This window comes from Columba livia, chromosome 20, assembly GCF_036013475.1.
Source record: "Columba livia isolate bColLiv1 breed racing homer chromosome 20, bColLiv1.pat.W.v2, whole genome shotgun sequence".
NCBI lineage: Eukaryota > Metazoa > Chordata > Aves > Columbiformes > Columbidae > Columba > Columba livia.
This window is the reverse complement of record NC_088621.1, coordinates 2,702,428-2,718,323: the sequence shown is the minus strand read 5'-3', so window position 1 is coordinate 2,718,323 and position 15,896 is coordinate 2,702,428. Positions and strand designations below refer to the sequence as shown.

General features: G+C 45.4%; 3 protein-coding genes across 9 annotated transcripts in view; 2 read left to right on the top strand and 1 right to left on the bottom strand.

Annotated features, from left to right (window-relative positions):
• Positions 1-2,577, top strand: part of CLTC (clathrin heavy chain) — a 30,829-nt gene extending 28,252 nt beyond the window's left edge. For both annotated transcript variants that reach the window (XM_065036271.1, XM_065036270.1), the window contains 2 exons: positions 1,177-1,252; positions 1,566-2,577. In XM_065036271.1, the coding sequence (XP_064892343.1) occupies positions 1,177-1,252; positions 1,566-1,690 (201 nt within the window). In that variant the 3' untranslated portion in view covers positions 1,691-2,577. The remainder of the gene's footprint in view (positions 1-1,176; positions 1,253-1,565) is intronic.
• Positions 2,578-4,185: 1,608 nt separating this feature from the next.
• On the bottom strand, positions 4,186-5,662 carry PTRH2 (peptidyl-tRNA hydrolase 2). Of its 2 annotated transcripts, XM_065036294.1 has the most exons (3): positions 5,530-5,619; positions 5,087-5,230; positions 4,186-4,830 (listed from the first exon to the last, which is right to left on the bottom strand). In XM_065036294.1, the coding sequence occupies exon 3, from the start codon at positions 4,809-4,811 to the stop codon at positions 4,293-4,295; it is 519 nt and encodes a 172-aa protein (XP_064892366.1). In that variant the 5' UTR covers positions 4,812-4,830; positions 5,087-5,230; positions 5,530-5,619; the 3' UTR covers positions 4,186-4,292. The 2 variants fall into 2 exon arrangements, with proteins under 2 accessions (XP_064892366.1, XP_064892367.1); XM_065036295.1 differs by lacking the exon at positions 5,087-5,230 and having other exon boundaries at positions 5,530-5,662.
• The window catches only part of VMP1 (vacuole membrane protein 1), a 58,768-nt gene continuing 48,446 nt past the window's right edge, over positions 5,575-15,896 (top strand). For 2 of the 5 annotated variants that reach the window (XM_065036287.1, XM_065036292.1), the window contains exons 1-3: positions 5,575-5,710; positions 9,804-9,932; positions 14,375-14,476. In XM_065036287.1, coding sequence (XP_064892359.1) covers positions 14,401-14,476 — 76 coding nt within the window. In that variant the 5' untranslated portion in view covers positions 5,575-5,710; positions 9,804-9,932; positions 14,375-14,400. Of the gene's footprint in view, positions 5,711-6,050; positions 6,071-9,803; positions 9,933-13,808; positions 14,051-14,374; positions 14,477-15,896 lie in introns of those variants that run through there. The other 3 variants (XM_065036288.1, XM_065036289.1, XM_065036291.1) reach the window with 3 other exon arrangements.

Sequence of the window (15,896 nt, the reverse complement as noted above, 5' to 3'; positions counted from 1 at the left end):
TTATGCCTCTAATTGAGGTTACAAATTAACAGGTTTATGGAACACGTGTTATAATTCACAACTAAATGGATAAGAGCTGTTAAAGCTGCCTGCAAATATTTGTTCGTGTAGCGCAGTTAAGCTGAAAACCATTCAGCTCCAGGATGTTGGTGTAGCTGAATAAGTAATGCTGACCCTGTGTAAGTACAGGAAACCTTGATTTCAACTCCTTTATTAAGGACACAAATGAAATGAAAGACTGATCTGGTTTGTGAGTTGTCTTATTGTCTGAAAAAATAATTGGCATGATTGTTTCTGACTTTATTCTAAATCTTATCTCCCAGGTAAAATACCAATACCTAATTTTTGTGGTTTTAGTTTCAGGGCCTGCCTTAGACTGTAGTAATGCTGAGCTTCCTTGGATCTGTTTTAGCAACAAGCAATATTTCACTGCAGAATAAGTTTTCTCTCTTGCCTTTCTGTAGGGGCGGGCTCACAGCACAAGTGCACTCACGGCAGCAGAGTGAAGCTGGCTAGTCTTGTCTTGTTACTGTGTGTTAATTAAGCTTGACCAAGTTGAGTATTTGTGGGTTTAGGCTGACTGCCACACAGTTCTAGAGTGGAAAAAGCAAGTCTTATACACATGCATTCTCTGCATTTGAACTTAAATTGCATGAGTGAATGGGTTTGGAAAGTGAAATCTTGAGGCTCAAGTGACATGTCGGATGCTCTTGCAGTCTGCTGTATACAAATCCCAACTCCAGATTACTTTGCCTCAATGTTCTATTCAGGGAAACATCTCCAGGTCTGGGCATTATCTCAGCAATTGCTCCAACACCAAAGGTCTCCAATTGACATTGTGCTAAAATCCAAGTTTTTGCCCTAAGGCTGTTGCTCTGGAGCAGCGGTGACTGAGCTTACTGATGTCAAAGTAGCTCTAGTCCAGTATTTCCTACCAAGCGTCAGCCTGGAGCGAGCTCTCAAAGAACTTCCACAAATCCCTCAATTAGGAGTTTTTTCAGGAAATGGACAATCTTGACTGCACCAGTACCAACATTGCTACTTGAATTGATCTTAACTTGTAAATGGTCTCCTTTTCTTGATGGGTGTTAACCTACCCCTAAGGCTTTTCCACTTCTCTGCCATGAATAAACACTTCTTTTAGAGGAGTTTTTTAACTGTTGGTCTCAATTCCAGGTGGACAAACTGGATGCATCAGAGTCTTTGAGAAAGGAAGAGGAGCAAGCTACGGAAACACAACCTATCGTTTATGGTAATGCTTTAGTTCATATGTTGTCAGTACCACATTGTGCTTTTAAACCAACGCTTCTCTGGTCATGGGTTTTCCTAAGGAAGTCCTTGGAAATGGGAACGTTCTTCATGTGAAATAAAGTCTTAAGGGAGCGTGTTCCCAAATAGTAGGTAAGAGTACTGCTCTAGTGCTGCTGTAGAATTTAAGATTGTCTGAGCTTGAAGTAGGGGGTTATTGTTAACCACGCAACTGTCTGCGGAGAAGTGCAGGAATTCTGCTGACCAGCAGAACTCTCGGTACCGAGGAATAAAGGTGGAACGGTTCTGTCTTCCAGGTCAGCCCCAGCTGATGTTGACAGCGGGACCCAGCGTGGCAGTTCCCCCACAAGCACCTTTTGGTTACGGCTACACCGCGCCTCCCTACGGGCAACCGCAGCCGGGCTTTGGGTACAGCATGTAGGATGCAGCACAAGTCAGTTCGGAGCTAGTGTATTTTCTTACTGAAACTCCACCGTCCCTCCCCGCTTTAACTCATAACAGGGAAAAGCAAGAGTTCTGCCTCGTGTTCTTGTAACCTTTATTTCATGAAGGACTGTTTTTTCTAGCGCAAACTATTTGAATCACTTATGTTAAATCTTTTTCACATTCCATGTCATTTAGACTTTACTTTAAAAGGGGAATAGTTTAAACAACCTTGTTCAAGTGGGCTTTTGCAAGACTGCTTATTACCATTAAGTCTATTGTGAAGATTCTGATTTGCACTCTATAGTGTTAAACTCTAATATTGAATCTTAATTTCATTGTATGTGAGCAGCTTACAGTATGTACTGTCTATTCTAAATGCATTTAAGTCTCACTGTATATTCGGAGAAAGCTAAAGCGAAGATACTTGTATTTGACCTTGCGAGACTGCTGACAAGAAACAACACTAATCAGCATATCCCACCCTGGTTGGATTGCATAGCTCTAAAAGAAGTTAAAACGCGTACAGACAACCTTGCCTGACTTAAAATGAGTACAAGTTTTTTTTTCTTAACCTATGCAGGTTTTTCCAGTTATGCATATAGAAAATGCTAGTGTCTTTTTGCTCACTCCATATGTAACAGATGACCTTCTGTTGTGCTGTATCCTGTGCTTTTGTGGGACATTCCATTCAGGAACAGAGCACCATGATTCCAATCTGTGTATTTACTAACCCTGCCCTGAGGTTTGTGTATGTTGGATATTGTGGTGTTTTAGATCACTGTTTTGAGTGTACAGAAGAGAGAATTCAAGCATATTGCTGTTCAGTTTTGTTTGTGCAATTTGAAATTACTCAATTTAAAAAATAAATTACTGGACTGTGGACATGCTGCATAGTGGTAGCTTCACTTTACTGTCTTCACAAAGGACCTTTCAACTTGAACCAAGTATTACAGTGCTCGTAGTTACGGGGTGTGCAAGTGTGTGTATGTTCAAGGGTATGAGGGGCCACTAGGAGAGCAGCAGAGACCATTAACTAGTGGTGTCTTGCACTGAGGGGGCAATACAAGAAAACACAGAATGCTTTTTCTATAGAAAGATTATGCCAGAGAGAAGAAAATAGCACTTTTCGATAGTTGGCTGCATTGTGGTCAACTACAGCATATTTGCCCGGAGGATACATTAGGATTGTGGTAGGGTGTGTCAGTTAAATCGAGATCATGTTCTAGGTATGCAAGTTGCCTTAAATATATTTAGCTTCAAATAAAATTGACTTAAATGTTTCTCTATGAATACTGTCATATGTGAGTGCAACGGCTGCAGAAGCTTCTGTCCCAAGTGAGGAGCTGTCCTGGGTGCTGGGCTGAGGCTGAGTCCCCTCCCTGCTCGCTGTGCTGCAGGTTCTGTGTGTCATGGGGGGCAAAGGCAGCTGGGGGCTTAACCTACTGTGGGCTGTAGGTCTTTGATCAAAAATGGGCGTAGCAAGAGTCTGCAGTGACTCGTGTTGACCTTTGGACAGTATTACGCCTAAATAAGAGGTGCAGTATAAAAACTTCTCTGTGTTACACTTCTTGCATTTCAACCCGTCCGCCTCTGTAAACCTGACTGAGACAAATCCTCCTGTTATCTCTTTTACAACATATTTCATAGATGCTTGACTAGAAGATGTGGCTGAGGGGCTGTAAATGAAACATGCTCAACAGCAGAGTTCTCACAAAACAGCTTTGTTGTAAAACTGACTTGTACAAGTTAAAAGTGCAGGGGGGCTCCTCTGAGTGTTGGAGCTGCAGGGGTAGAAATTACTCAAGCCAAGATCAGCGTGCTCTGAATGTCCAGTAACATCCACAACAGAGCGCTTCCTTAAACCCTGTTAATCCCACGTAAACCAGGATTTAAGTTAGTCCCTGTATAACAAGCTGTTTGTATGTAGGGTAACTCTACCTCAGTTAAACTGGGCACAGAACTCCTTGCAGCTCCCCACAAGCACCATGGCTGCACGGATTCATCCAGAAAGGAGCACAACTTACAGCTTCTCCCCAGAACTGGTTACAGGTTTAAGGTCTGGGCTGCAAAGCCTGTTCAACCAGGTCAGTCTCATACGAGTTCCAAGCTATTGCATCAGTTACTCTGTTAGAAACTGTGCAGGAAATGGGCTACAGCTACACCCAGCTGTGTGGGGCTATTTTTAACAATTAAATAACTGAAATTTAAGAACTTAGCTCTTAAACAAACAAACCAACCTTCTGTAAGGCAGAAGGTGAAACAGTCACTTTTAGTTCACTTAAACTTTGCTAATGCTTCTATTTAGCCAGTAAACTAAACTGAGGATTTCACATTATCAATGGCACAAGTCTTGAATATACCAGATTCCTTGTTATGGAGTGTAAAACCCTGCTAGTTTTACTTTCCTCAACCCCACTGATCCTTGTGTTTTCTTTCTCGCTTCAGAACGTGACACAGAAGCAAGACAAAGTCATGACTTGCAAATCAAAATCTCTTACAAAAACTGGTTGCTTTATTTATACTGAGAGAACATAAGAAACCCCTGCTGAACTTGGGATTTCACACACTAACGCATCCAGATTTCTTTGGTCCCCAGTTTAGAAGAGTTTTAGATGACCAGAAACTTTATCTACGACATCAGCTGGTCCTGGTCCAATCCCAAGCACTGTCCGGGAGCCCGGCGCTATCTGGGTCCGACCTGCGTCTTGTATCAAGCTCACGGTCAGTCCGAGTTGTTTCGCGTCAGCCAGGAGCTGGATCAGAGTCTCTTCGTCGGGCGCTTTGAGCACCACTTTGGGTTGCCCGCAGTACTCCCACTGCTTCAGCAGCTCGGGGTTTCTCCTTTGGACTTGCTTGTAGGCGGAAACGGCCGCGTGGGAACACTGCGCGGCCACTTTCCCCTTGCCCATCTTCAGGTCGTTGCGGACGATCAGCACCATCTTGAACTCGCCGGACTCGCCCATGACGTTGGCGTCGCTGCCCAGGCTGTTCGCGGGCGCCGCCGCTCCGGCTCTGGGTGCCCGCGGGAGCCGCCCGCGGAGGCCCCAGCCCAGGCAGATGCCGCAGGCGACTCCGGCGATGACGCTGAGTAGCCCGGGCTGGGCGAGAGAATCCATGATGGGTTTGGGAGACCGGCTGCGAAACAGAGGAAAATAAACAGAATTTACTCGAGTGTTTTTCAGCTTGTCCGAATCACGGTGTTCTGAGTCGGGAGGGACCCACGAGGATCAGTGAGTCCAATCCTGTCCCTGCACAGGACACCCCACAGCTCACACCGCGTGTCTGAGGGTGTAAATCAGTGCGCCTGGTTATTTGAAGACAGTATTTGTTTGGGTTTTTTTAGTCCCATCTTTATGCATTGGGGAGGGGTGTTTGAAGCCGCCTTCCTTACAGTGTCTCCCGCTCTCCCGGTGCAGCTTTTCTATGGGAAACAGGGCAAACCCCCGGTGACGGGTCCCTTCCAGCCCAGCCGCTCTGTGACTCTGTGGTGGCGCCAGCTCAGGGGGCAGAGCCGCAAACCGTGTTGAAGTTACACCTGCGCACGGTGAGAGAAACGGTAAACCGGTGAGGACTGCACAGTGAACACCTAAAGCCCGCTTTAGAGCTGCTGCCCGGGGGGAGCGAGGGCCGCGGCGGGGCCGCCTGTCGCTCCCCCGAGCGCTGCGGCGGCTCCGGCAGCCGCGGCCCCGCAAACCGGCAACCCCGGGGGAGCGGCTGCACCGGGCGGGCCGGACCGGGCAGGAGGGGCCGGAGGAGACCGAACCGAGCCGAGCCGAGCTGAGCCGGACCGGACCGAACCGCGCACCGTGACTCGCCTCGCCCCGCCCCGCTCACCTCCACGCGCCACCAGCCGCCCCGTCGCCGCCCGGAAGTGACGCCACCAGCGCGCGGGAGGGCGGGCCGGGCCGGGCCGCGCGAGAAGTGACGCGCGCCGGTGGGCGGGAAGGGGCGGGCTCGGCCTGTCCCTCACTTCCGGGTTGGCCCGGGCCCAGCAGGAGTTACCGGCGCCGAGCGGGTGAGTGAGAAGCGGCGGACGGGGGCTCGGCGGCCGCGGGGCCTTCCCGGGGGTGAGGGGCCCGCGCCCCCGTGCCCTCAGCCGCACCTGCCAGGCTTCCTCCATTCTGCCCCCTCAGCACCGGGCTCGGGGCCGCTCGCCTCACACCGCCCCGGGGTTGCCCCCATTCCTCGCGGCTCTATGAGGGAGCGCGGCCGAACCGGCTGTGGGGTTTGGGGGCAGCTCCGGGGCGGCGGGGGAGGCTGTGGAGGGATCCGCCAGCGAGCGGGGCCGTCCCGGGGCGCCGTGACCCAGCGGCGGTGCTGTGCGAACCGGCGGCCGGGGGAGGCCCGGCCGGGAGAGCGGCGGGCGGGGTGACCGGTGGGTAGCGGCGGGGTGAACGTTGTGAGGGGGAAAGGGGCGGGAGGGGCGAAGGAGCCGGCCCAGGCCGCGGGGGGAGCGGCCGCGCTGCTGCTGGTTCATGCCCGTCCCGCCGGGACCTGCTCAGCCCGGAGTGCGTCATGTCACACCGGGCGGAAACCTGGGAACCGGGTGAGTGTCCCTGCTTTGGCCCCAGGGACGGTGTCTGATGACACAGGGAGAAATTCATCCTTCCAGCTGCAGAGACACGGACACTGATGGTCATTGTCAGCTTCTTCGGGAGAAATATCTCGTGCTTTCCCAGCTGCAGCCTCCTTCCTCTTTGTGCCTTGCACGGACTTGGGTGGCTGGGCCCACATCTGTGAAGACTCTTAATGTTGACTGAAGCACAGCAGCTACATGTGTTTGGGTTTTAGTTCTCTGGCTGATGTCATCTAGTGATGACAGAAGGTAATAAAGCAGTAAGATCCCTGTCTTGTTCCAGTTTTGCCTCTTGGATGTTCAGCAGGTCATGTCGGTGACCTGAGGGAAGGGGCCATAAGTTTGTCTCATAGTGGCCATTTATGTATAAAGTGCTGTGAATCTGGGTTATCCATGTTCAGCTGCACACATGAAACTTCTTTGGGGTTCTCTCCTGTCCTTGTTCTCTCTGCTGCGTGACGTGGTGCTTTATCAACAAGTGGGTATCTTGGTTTAGTTAATGTTAATAATATGGGTTGAGCACTGTGAGCTGGAGAGAGTGCAATATTATACATTTACACCTTGAAGCACACAAGTTTTGTTTGAGCAGCGGCTTTGGTACTGTTTTACTATTATAACTACTGATCTTCTAAGGTGGTTCCACCCCAGTTCCTGTCAGATAGGTCTGTTGGGAGCTTTTGTACTTCATACAATCTGATAGCATATATATGCTCTTCTTAACGCCTTAATTTGACTATTGAAATGGGCTTTGTTATGTCAGCCGTGGTTCCTTTCAATCCATTATTCCTGCAGCATGGGATGGACTTTTCTTTATTCCTTGTTGGTCATTAGTGACAGCTGTAACGATGGCTTCATCTCGTGTTTTCAGATGGGAGTTTGAAAATACGTGTTGTGCAATGGGAGGTGAGCATTCCTCCTTAATTTGGGCTGAGCTCCTTGTCCTACTTAACAGCTGAAATCAATGGTTCCTGTAATTTCTGTGGGAAAGGATGGGAGGAGATGTAGTAGCCTTTAAGTGGGCAGTGGCAATGAGGAAGGTGAGTGTACCAGAAGCAAACCTCCTAGCTGGAACGTCTATGATCTTTCTACCTTAAACCTTTGTTCCTGTGGTTGTCTTTGAACATCTTTTGAATGTCATAACTGTTTCTGACTCCAGCTTGTGAATACCTCTCTTAGAATGTTCTGTCTTATTAGTGCATATTTTGAGATCTCTGATTTCTTAACAAGCTTTCCTCTTAGAACCAAACAAAAAACTACTACTCCTGATGTACAGTAGGAGCAGGCCAGTATTTTTGATATAATGATGATGGGATATATTACCTACAGGTTAGAACTTTAACTTCTGTTGCTTGTGAAGCAGCGTGTGTTGGATGGACTTTGCTCCTCCATGCGAACAAAGGGCAGGGCCTCGAAGCTGTTGCAACACTGAGCTGCTTGGATTCCTGCAGCAGGTGGGATCCCCCGTCGCGGGGCAGCACCTTGTGGCGCTGCACAGACCAGGTGGCCCCGCTAGATGTTATTAGTGAGGCAGGAGGTTGTTCAGTGTATTTCAAACCTGTTAAAAGAAGGTTCTTCTCTCTTGCAAGGCTCAGAATTAGCCTCTGATTCAGCTTGTCTGGGCAGTGTGTTCTCAGTGAAGGACCAATGCTGGCAGAGTGTAGCCTGAATTGATTAGAGACTGTTAATGTCTGAAAAGCAGAATTTGTCATCTCGGGAGTACGTTTCAGCTACTGTTTTCTATGGGGTTCATTCGATACTCTGTTCGTTCCCCGTCATCTCTGCTGTACCTCCTCCAGCAGAAGAAGCACTCTGGATGTAATGGCTGGGCAGGTTCAAGCATCGTGTGGGGAAACCGTCACCCAGCACCTACAAGACAGGCTAAAGGCAAAGCTCCCGCAGATCTGCCCTCTCCGCGGCTGCTGCAGGACTCAGAGCTGCCGGTTCCTGAGCCTGCATTTATACTCTTATTTTTCTAACTCTTCATTCTTTCCTAGTCAAATTTTAACACGCCTTTTATTGCGGGAGGTGTTAACATCTTGTGATAATTCCTGTGACCTTTCTTTCCTCAGTGCCCTTTGGCAGCGTGGCAGAGCTTGGCTGCTGCTTCTGAAGGGAGAAGGCAGGCTGAGGGCGGCGAGACAAACCTCTCGGCAGATTTTGCGCATGGATTTCTGTGTAGCCCTCTGGAACTGCGGATGTGAAAGATGCTGTATCTATTTAATCAGCTGAATATTAATTGTGGTCTTTTTTTTACGGTGCTGTGTGGCCCCTCTCTCCAAAGTCTTTCTGCTTGTATCAGTCTTTCCAAGTTAGCTGTTTTTGTGAAAGGGCTGCTTGACCACACATGCGTGCCCTCGCCAAGAGGTGCCTTGTTGTGGCACTGATCAGGGCTGTGCTTGTCACCGAATCCCTCTTTGGGAGAGGGTGTGAATACCGTGTGTGACAGTGCTGTCTCTTTCAGTCGGGATAGAGCTGAGCTGGGGAACTGCACTCAGTGTAGCAGCACAGCAGTCACGCTAAGGAGTCTGCTGTGATCTCCTCGGGTCCCCCTCTCAGCAACGTGTTTCACCCTCTCTGGTAACCCGAAGCGGTTTTCTCCGCAGCTGGTTGAGCGTTGTCCCGGTGAGCAGCAGGGCAGCTTTGTTCTGTGATCTGCTGCCTCCTGCCAGTGTGGGGAGCACACAACTGACCCGTGATCCGCAGCGTAGCGTGAGATGCTGCACCGATAATGTTCGCCTTCCTGGTTATTTCCATTTCTTTTATCTTATTTTACTTTTTTAAGCTTCAGCGAGAGACCACTGCAAAGACCCAAATGCCCAGAATTTTCTTTCCTACCATCTTCCATACCTTTTCATCTATATTTTGTGTAACGACTCTATTAATATTATTATAGCACCTGATTCTACTGCTGGATCTACACAGTCAACCATCAATATTCATGTTCCTCCTGAGAAAATCCACTAGGGAGAACAGTTTAATATACATGGCCTTAACAACAGAGACACAACTCTTAGTAACCTCAAAAGAAAACTCACGGCATCCCTGAAACTCGTATTACAACAATATTAAATAATTGTTTCCTAAATGATGTTCCAAAGTCTTTTTGGAAAAATGGAGATTTTAACTCTAAATTGTAAGATGACTTTTTTGAAACAGTATTTGGCTAGGAATTGGAAAATAGGTCTGGTGCACAGAGGCATAACCCACAAAGTGGAAACCTGTGGTCTTTAACTGGATTACTTTTCCTTGGAGGGATTAAGCTATTTTAGTTAGAGAAACATTTTTAGTATGGGAATAAATGCACTCATATCAAAGTAACCCATTATAGCTAAATCTGTGGAGATTTTGAACGTCTTTCAAATATGTCCTAATTTATTTTAATTGAACACTTCCCACGAGTGTTAAAGGGCTGGAAAAGATCAAGCGGTTACTTTTTCTATTTTCTGTCGTCTTTAGGAAAGTTATTAACCTTCAAGTTAGGGACTGTGTCAGTTCGGTGTCACATGATGAACAGTATTATCTTACTCTGTAGGGACAGAAGGTTTGGAGGAGCAGTCGCTTTGGTCTTGAATGTCTGCAGAGCAGAGGACGTAGTTGCCTGTTCCGCTGGCTTCAAAGACAGAAGCAGTGAAGAGTGACGTAGTTGTACGGAGCGGAAAGGGTACGTAACGTTTCATTTCCAGGCTGATCTCATCCTTTACCTAAATGTGCTCACGTGCGGTCAGGCTTTGACTTTTGAGGGAAAGCGCTCTGCAAACTGTTACTTTGCCAAAAAACTATTAACTTATTCCCTGTGTAAATTGTTGCTGATGTAGAGCGTTTGACGACTGAAACAAAACTGTATTACAGGTGTGCAACACTGTCTGCTTTAGTGCAATTACTTATTCACCTGTTAAAGTCTGGTTTTTAGTATTTTGTTTTCTTTATTGTGACTGAAGAACAATGATATAGGTGAAGGAGTGGTCGGCAGAAAAGTTGAGGAGTGAAAAGCAGCAGGATACTGGCAGGATTGGAGCATTTGCCCTAAAATACAAGAAATGACGAAAGACTGAAAACGGTGTGTTGCTCAGGTGTCTGGGAGAGAACATCAGCAAAATGGTCTGAGTTATAGATCTGGTTCTAGCAGCTTGTGACAAGTAACTTCGATAGAGATGAGAGTCAGGGTTCTGAGGCCTCTTGAAGTAAAAGTGATAAGAGTTAGTGACTCTAACAATGTCTGGGAAAGCAGTGATATCATTAAAACAGTGTAAGAGCTTCCTTGTTCTAGCACATTGCAAAGGAGCCCTCAAAGAGCGCTGACTACAGAACGTGAGGCCCCGTTCTGCTCCTCCCAGCGAGGTGCGAGCACCCAACTGCCTTGTCTCAAACCGCTTCCTTTCACATAAGCGCTCCCAACCCTCGGATGCTTCAGCAGCCTCTGGGGAGCTGCAGAAAGAGGAGACTTCTGTCCTTTTCTCTGGTTACGGAGTGTGGAGATTGCAGTGCCTCATTTTGTTATGTTCTCGTGCTCTAAAAGCTTGTTATGCTTTGTGTCACTTAGGCTGTCAAGTGCCAGTCACAGTTACCATAAGCCCGTTCTGTTGACCAATTTACATTTTGACTAGCAATAATTGTCTTTTTGTGTTTAATGTTATGGATGGCACTAAAGCTGAATATAAAGCTGAATAGTGTATTGTGGGCTATTTGTTCAGCCCTACAAAGAAGTTCTTGTGTGAGCGCAGCTCTAACTCATGATCTAAGCAACTCTGATACAAAAACTGTTCAAAGTTGTTTTTCTCACTCTTTTAAATAGTTTATTTTTATGTTTTCTGGTAACTACTCCATGTACTAGGAAAATTTATTTTTAGATACCGACTCTGTCTTTCTCAGCATTCATAAGTGAAGTTCTGTTGAGCAGGTGGAATTTAATTTCCCGTCATGGTGTAGACTTGAGGATGTGGACTCATTAAATGAAGGATAACTACATTTTGGGCCAGACTCCCACTCCAATTAATCTCCATGGGGAGACACTAGTGCAGGACTAGTGATTCTAATAGGCGTCTAACAGAGCAACAGATCAGAGTGCTGAGCTTTCAGGATGCACGTCCTCTAGTTCCTTACGCTAAGATACTTTAAGTATAATTAGACTTTGTTAAACCAAGGAGTTTTTTTCTGAAACCAGTAAGGGTTTGGTTTCTGAATTGCAGCCCATTTGGACTTGTTATGTCATAGGTATCAAATCTAGTCAACATGTATTCTTAAATACAAGTTTTTTGAGCTTTTCTGCAGCAAGGTTGAACTTTAAGACCTTCTTAAAAATTATTTGCCCTACAGAAGTGTGCAAGGGGATTATTTATCTGCTTTGCTCTAAGTGTTGACTTCTGTGCTTGAGGTAGCATTACACAAAGCTAATCCCAGATTAGTGCCTTTCCAAGCAGCCAGGGTAAAACTGACTCTTGGTTGAGCTTGTGAAACCTTTAATATGTCTGTAACGATGCACCTGAGCTCCCCAGAGACTGATGATTTTTATGTGCTGCTAGGATGTTTAATGGATTGCAGTGGAATTCAGATAATGGAGAAGCAGTCTTGTGCGCAGCCTTGGCTTTTAGCATCAAACACAGAGAGCAGTTTATATCGCACAAATTAACTTTCTTGAAATGTAATTAAGCTGAGAGCAGAGACTAAACCAATTGAGACTTCAATTTTGAAGGCTGGATTTGCACAAGGAAAAAGGGTGAATTTCAAGGTGAGGAACATGTGGCTTCCACTCAAGTTTTTTTGTTTGTGTTTATTTAAATATTTAAGCCAACACAATGTGACTGAAGTTCCCTAAAGCAGAACATTTTTTTGGTGTGGCTGGGTCCGGAACGGCTCTGGCAGCTTTTGCTTCCTAAGCAGTTTTCTGTGAACATCAGACTTTCTAAGTGTGGGTGCCCAATTGTCGAGGGTTAAGATTGCGGGGTGACAATAAAACCCTGGCAGATGTATTGTTAACCCCCTCTCCCCAGCCCCACACTTCCCCCTCCCTCTCCCCCCTTTCCACTAAGGAGAGGTGATTGGAAGGAAAAGAAGCACAGAGTGAAGAGAGTTGGAAAAAATTAAAGATGTTTTACTAATGCTACTAATAAGAATAGAGAAAATAATACAAAATGTACAAAACCAATCTTGAAAGTTTCAGCAACTGCAGATCCAGCAACCAAAGTCCTGGACTGGACTCTGCAGCCAACCGGAGCTGGATTCAGTCTCTCACTAGGCCTCGGTTTGCAGGGACGAGTAGCAAGGTCCTCTCCTAATGTCACCATGAGCAGAAGGGACGAGATCGTCGTGATCTCGCACTTTTATATGAAGTATTCACGTGAATGGAATGTTATACCCAGTTGGTCAGTTTCTTGGTCACTTGTTTCTCGTCGCCCCTCTCACGAGATGTCCATCCGTGCTTATCAATAAGTTTGCATTCCATTGCTAGGTTTACCAAAACATGTATCTGGTTCTCCAGGAAAATGCAGTTAATATGAAAGCTTTAGCTGACAGGCAAATTCACTAAAAGAGAAACTTGTTTTTAGCAAAACCAGGACACCAATTTAAACGTTGCTCCCCGCAATTTGAACTTTTTGCGTGTAACGTGTTTATGATACACACGTGTGTGGTTCACGTTTCTCTGGTGCTTGTCTGCAGTTCAGGGCAAACCCTCCCTGGCGAGAGGCTGCAGGTGATGCTGCAGAGCTCAGCCCTCAGCACTACTTCTCAGCCCCTTGCCTGACTGTGCAACCCTGCAGCATTTTTCAGAAGCGAACTTTTGCAAGGCTGTTCCGTTAATTTTCATGGCAGTTTTGCGTGCTCAGAGGCCCAAGTTGCAGTGAATAAAAACTGTAATGTGCAAGAGATGAGTTTCTGCTATCTTGCTTAACTAGATGGGTTTCTATTTCTGCCCGTTTCAGGAAGGAGGTGTTGGAGGAAGGGCTCCTTCCCGAGACCTCGATGCTTTCAGTTCTTGGGTTTTAAATAAAACCACTTTAATAATCACATTCTAGCTGTCTGTATTACAAGTCATGTGCCTGTTTAGAACACCTAAAACTGACCTGTGAAACCGCGGTCATATTAACCAAATGCAATATGTAAAATCTTTTAAGATTTTATTGCAAAAATTGACAAGATTATTGCAGTCTGAATCAAAGGGCTGATCTCACTCCTGTTTACCAAACCTGAGTTGCTCTTGGCTCTCAAGCCTAACATAAATCAAAGGGGAAGTAGGTTTTTTTTCTGTAAAACTTTAATTTCCTCCACTAGACAGTTTTATATAACCTGTCATTTTAATATATTTACTACTTTCCAACAAAAGCAGTATATCCAAAACTGTAAATCATGTTTGCTTACGGGGAGAAATGTGATGCAAATAAGATGCTTTAGCTTTGTGGGACAATTTTTCCACAATAAAATTCCAGGAACTGTCTTAAGATTGAAGAGAGGATTTTTGCAGCGAGGAGCCTGACTGGCTGTTTCCTTGGGTTTGATTGTGTAAGAACTGTCAGCTTTTTGGGTTTTTTTTCCCTTTTTCTAGGAAAAAAAGAAAGAAGCTTTTGCAACATTCTGATTCATGCTGGCCTCCAATTATTGCACTATTTACTCTCCTGGATAAAGAAAACCATAGCTGTTCGTTTGCACTTTTTAAGGTTGATCTCACTAGTGAGAGGCTTCTGACTTCTGTTTGCATAGTAACTACCTGGGAGCTTCGTGCCAGGACTCAGTTGCTTTCTAATATGAGAATCAAACATTAAGCACCTCTCTCAGGATTGAACTGAGGTTTGTATGAAGCTCTGCTGCTTCTGGAGCCCAAACAGTGGGCTGAGTAGCAGAAGGGATTGTTCAATGAGCTTTTGTTCAGTTGTTAGAAGTGAGGGAGTTTTGTCATTGAAGCGAAAAACTTAGATTTCCGTAGGTGGGAATGTTTTAATCGTTGTCATTGTGGGAGTTGAGTCACTTAATCCTTTTTAATGGTGTAATGCAGGATAACTGTGATTTGGATTTGGAGAAGTGCTGGATGTTTGCCTGTATCCTTTGACTATGGAGTAAATGGAGTCTTCATAACCAGAAACTGAGACGTGATGGTTTTTGTTCTGCTATTAGATCCCCATACGTGACTGATCTATGAAATGGCAGAGAATGGAACAGATTGTGACCAGAGACGCACAGGAATGATCAAAGAACAGCACAATGGAAACTTTACAGGTAGGTAGGAAATGACTTAATGTTCTCAGCTGGTCAGCTTGGTGTGTAAACCCACAGCACGACACTCCAGGGGAATTTATCTTGGTGCACGTAATGCCCAGATAATGCAAAGAGCCTCAACGCCTGAATCAGTCTTGGAAACCTCAGTCATCTCTAAACCTGAAATCCGGAGGATTTATGTATTGTAAAGACACAGAATAGCTTTATGCTTTGTATTTCCATTCCGATTTCTCTTACGCTCTTTTCTTCCTCAGAGTTGTTATTCTGTAGTTGTGTGTGTGAGCCCCTCGGTACCTCCAGGGGCTGCAATGGGACTGAGCAAAAAAACTAAATGATGCTGGCAAATATGTGGCTGTGGAAGTCAGGCTGTACAGCCCCACCCTTTGGCACTGAAAAGTTAGGACTTGGTCATAAAAATCTGTTTTAGTCTGGGGGAAATCCAGTTTTTAGGCTCCCAATTCCAAGCTTTTCTGTTGACGTTTAGCTCTGCTATCAATTTCAACAATAAATAAATAACAAAACAGTTAACTGCTTCATCTCCTGCCTTGCCTCTGTTTTTCCTACTGGTATGTCTGAAGTAGGCTTGAGTTAATGTTTAGGGCTCTTGAAAAATAACCTGAGAACATTTCGTGAAGAGCCTCGTGTCACTGAATTATCTGTGCTGTGCAGTATAGCACAGAAATGATAATCATTTCAGTTCGTTTCCTGTCGTCTTTGAATGTGCCAGTTCCATATTTAATTAGGTTTTGTAACCAAGTGATTTCTCAAGTTGTGTGCGGTCTTACACCATTGTCTTTTATGACCTTTAGTAAAAACAAGGTCAAAAAAACAAGGTTGAAGAATTTTTATTAGACATTAAGTGGGGAAAAAAGGATAAATTCTTGAGGCAATGAATGTGGCAGGATTTAAAGAAGAGCTGTGTGTGTATGGAACAAATCACAGCCTTTTACTGAAGGGCTTAAATCATTCTGTAACTCCGAGGCAACGTGGATGTTACCCTCTATTTGCCATTGCAGGATTTCTGTTAGTTCATCTAAAGCAACTGATGCTTACAGCTCAAGAATACAAAATTAAACGGGCTGTGTGACTGGTGAGGTATGTGATCTCTATGTAAATGTTGGCATCTGATCAGGCAACCAATTTAAATTACTGGAGTAAGACTGAAATAATACATCTTGGGTTACAATATGCTGCAGATCCAGATTAGATTGAAATTAGTAAAAAGCTGTTACATTTAAAATATTAAATATTTTTGCAACGCTTTCCGTGTATGCAAAACAGAATACATGTTTTGATTTGTGTAGTAAGTGATGTTTATTTTGGTGTCTGGATACAAGAGTTATTTTTGTGTATTTTCCTGTTGTTTTATGATATTAGATTATTATATTCTTTTCTTATTTCAGAATTAATTTTCCTTAAA